General features: G+C 43.1%; 1 protein-coding gene across 1 annotated transcript; it reads right to left on the minus strand.

Annotated features, from left to right (window-relative positions):
* Nucleotides 1–280: 280 nt before the first annotated feature.
* LOC311240043 (uncharacterized protein) lies at nucleotides 281–3,653 on the minus strand. Its single transcript, XM_084328544.1, has 6 exons — nucleotides 3,558–3,653; nucleotides 3,287–3,415; nucleotides 2,820–3,013; nucleotides 1,530–1,677; nucleotides 1,090–1,321; nucleotides 281–985 (listed from the first exon to the last, which is right to left on the minus strand). Exons 2-6 carry the CDS (start codon nucleotides 3,389–3,391, stop codon nucleotides 678–680), a joined length of 987 nt encoding a protein of 328 aa, XP_084184670.1. The 5' UTR covers nucleotides 3,392–3,415; nucleotides 3,558–3,653; the 3' UTR covers nucleotides 281–677.
* Between the last annotated feature and the right edge of the window lie 216 nt (nucleotides 3,654–3,869).

Genomic DNA, 3,869 nt, shown 5'->3' on the forward strand with positions numbered 1-3,869 from the left:
CATGCCAATTCCCCCCCCCCCTACCTGGCTGCTGTATGCATGTTTTCCTACGAGTCGGTACAAGGGCGTCCCGAAGCTGACCGCGCGCTTCCTCCGATACGTGTGGCGACTGCCAGTGACGTCTTTTCACTTGGCAGCGAGGACTCTCATTGGTGAAGTGTAACGCGTGGGAGGGCATGCTATCTCCACCAAGTCCTGCCCCGCTGAGCAAGCGCCGATACCTGACATGTAGGCGTCGCTGTCCACAACGCCAGATTCCCACCCACCAGCTTCCCACCCCCTAATACTGCTAATTGTATTAGTATGAACGACCAGCCAAGCTGGTAGCAACGCCGAGAGCTGGGCTCAAACCCAGCATCTCCTGCGTTGGTGACAAGCACAATCTCCGCTACGCCACCTGACCGCCCTATAAACATAATTTTTTTAAATGGCTAAAAGTGATTTTGTAATTTTGCAACCGTGGGTCTCACAGGGTACTTTTAACCCTGTGAGGCCCAAATAAAAAAGACATTAGCAACTTCAGAGGCCAGAGGGTGAGACCTATAAACACATGAAGGGTGCCGTGACTGAAAAAAAAGGTTGAGAAACGCTGGTTATATGGTGTGGCTCTTTGTGGTACCACAGTAATTTTTGTGGCTCTTAGTCTCTGACTGGTTGGCCACCCCTGAAATAGGCTCTCAATGCTGAGAATGTCTCCTTGTAATGTCAATCAGGCTTTTGAGCCCAGATTTAAACGGCTCTGGCTGATTGTTTACAGCATTGTCCAACAGTATGGTCACATCAGGGTACTGCAGAGCAAATTCTCTCTGTGCAGCTTCCTGGTCCTGTGAACTCTGAAAAGGGTTGGTGCCGAAGTGAGAAACCCGTGTCAGCGATCCAACCTCTTGCTCATACCAGTCTGCAGCCACTGATGCATCTGGCAAAAGGTCTGTGGACACTCGTTTTGGGCATCCCTCTCCGGCCAAGTACCTGGGGATCCCCTTTCCTAAAATAAGTTGAGCAAAAAATTATCCATTGCTCTAACTATGAAGGTTAAACAACGGTTTTCTTGTTTAAATAAAATGTATCAGAAATCAGACTATATCACACCTTTGCTTGAGAGACAAGCCTGGAATCCTGGAATCCTGTGTGCATTCCATGCTTGAACCACACGATCAACTCCGAGCTTGGCCAACTGGCATGTCAGGTTTGACACGCAGAATTTTGTCAGGCTGGCCTCCATATCCAGCTCCTCCTGATCCACCAGATGGACCAAAGCCACTTTCAATGGGTAGTTAACCCTGTTGTTGATCTCTGGCCAGATCCGTTCAATGGTGTGATTCTGTTATTGTAAAATATAGAAGACATTTTCAGAATCTTTTTCCAGATTAACTATATTGTATATATATATATATATATATATATATATATATATATATATATATATATATATATATATATATATATATATATATATATATATATATATATATATATATATATATTGTATTGTATTGTAGTATTAAGTCTTGTTCTAATTTCTTACGCACCTTTGTTGATGGTGTTTGCCTATATGGTGGCCTCTCTGTGTTGTGCCGGTGGCTGGCCAACTTCTCCTGCATGTAAAGAGTTAAATAAAACTCTTTCCCATGGTCCACTCTGACCTGGTCCCATATGCCATGCTCCATTACCGCACTTCTGCAAGAAAACAGAATAACATTGGCAAGTTGGAAACAAATTATAGTGGCTCTTGTGTTGTCAGGTAGTGAGGAGATCCGAGTTTTCACTTGCTGTGAAAGGGGACATATTGTAGGAAGGGAGATATCCTTTTTTTGGGTATTATTATAAAGCAGGTCTAGGTAGGTAGTAGGTGGTGCCATATAAATACTGTGAAAGTATCAAAACGCTCAGTCCACAGAGAAATGCACACAGCCAAATTCAGAAACTGTGCCTTTAAACGAGCCGTTTGGCCTTTGTGGATAATTTCCACAAGGTGGACAGAGTTATTCAAACAAGAGTATACTTTGGTGTTTTGGGTACAGGGAGTCAGGGACAAAGGTGTTTTAAACAGGGATGCGTTCTTCATGGGACGGGGTTGCACTCCGTGCACCCAAAGATTTGAGCAAAAGCGCATGCACGGATTTGCACGGCACGTGCATGCACACAGGAATGCGCTGCACTCGCCAACTCGCTATAAGTACCCACCTTGGCTACTTTGCATATCAATAGCGCCGGTCATCAGGTGTGTTAAATACGTTCTCAGATACATTCACACTAGGGATGCTCGATGTTGGCTTTTTTACCGATACCGATATTGTCCAACTCTTAATTTCCGATACCGATATCAACCGATACCGATATATGCAGGGTTCCCCCCCCCCCCAAAAAATGGAATAATTTCAGGTAATTAACATTACATATCTCTTGTTGTGGAATTAACACAACATTATGCATACTTTTGACAATAAATAAAATCAGAATTTGTTCTTACTTGCTTGCCTGGGTAAATAAAGCTTATAGAAATGTAAAAAAAAAAAAAATATATATATATATATATATATATATATTTTTTTTTTTTTTGAAAACAGATACCGATATCACATTTTAATGCCGATATCGGCCGATAATATCGGACATCCCTAATTCACACCTAACTTGTGAATGAAATGTGTTACATTCCATTCGTAGAGGCAATTAGGCACCATCTTTAGTCTGTGCTTAAGCGAGGGAACATTTATGCGCATGCGCGGGAACGTGCGTGCACGTGGCGTCATTAGCGTGCGTGCAATCAGAGTTGATATGAGGAACGCACCTCTGGTTTTAAATGACCTGTTCATTACCTGTAAACGTCAGTGTATATGGTAAGGTTGTTTTTAACAGGCATAGTGGATCGTCCAACAATTTTGCTGGAGAAGCCATCAATCGCCAGCACATGGGTCATGCCAAACATCACCAGTTTCTCATTTTGGTCCATGTGGATCTTGTGACCCACATAGGCTGCAGTATATGGAACTGGATTGAGATTCCTGGCTCCCTTAAAGACAGACAAAAAAGAACAGCATACTCAAACCATACTCAAAGTTCAAAGTTGAGAAAACAGCTAAAGCATGAAGTGGGGCTGCTTGTCTAGGTGTAACCACCTGTAGCAACTATATAGAAAAAACCCTATAGAAACCACCTGTCAGCCTAGCAACCACATAATAACATCCTAGCAAAAAAAATTCCTTTTTAAAAGTTCCTCCAACTAGCTCTCAAATGTGGGAAAAATATAATAATTAGGCTATACATTTGATAAAAAAAAACCTACCCTGCATCGTTCCCGATGATATGGTGGATGAATGTTGCGCAACGCATGTCCCACACGACCCTCTGATGCACAGGCTCCCGCGGCTGCAAGATAGCCAGTCATCATCTTCCTGCCATAGGTAGGACCAGTCTTAAGGTAAAGATAAAATGTAATTAAATTGATTGAAAACTTTATTAACAGATTGCAGAATGAATGGGTACAATACGGCTCAATACAAAACTGCTAAGAGGATGCAGACCAGAAAAAGACTTTTGAGAGTTTTTATTCTTACTTGCAGTGTGGACAAATATACGCATACTGTAACCTCTGTGTTTAAACTGGAACTTAAACACAGGATAAGTGCTACAAAATAAAACCCAAAAAGTGACTCAATATAACTGAAAACAAAACAAACGCGCACGGTTAAAAGACAGTGTGGCTTCCGGGCGGCTACGTGGCGTAGTGGGCAAGGCGCTCGCCACGAATGACGGAGACGCTGGGCTTGCCTGTTCGAGCCCAGCGCTCCACATTGCTTTCAGTTTAGCTGGTCGATGGGTGGGGATCGGGCGTTGTGGACAGCGACTCCTACAGGTCGGTTGGTGCG

Source organism: Notolepis coatsorum (assembly GCF_963971535.1).
Source record: "Notolepis coatsorum genome assembly, chromosome: 14".
NCBI lineage: Eukaryota > Metazoa > Chordata > Actinopteri > Aulopiformes > Paralepididae > Notolepis > Notolepis coatsorum.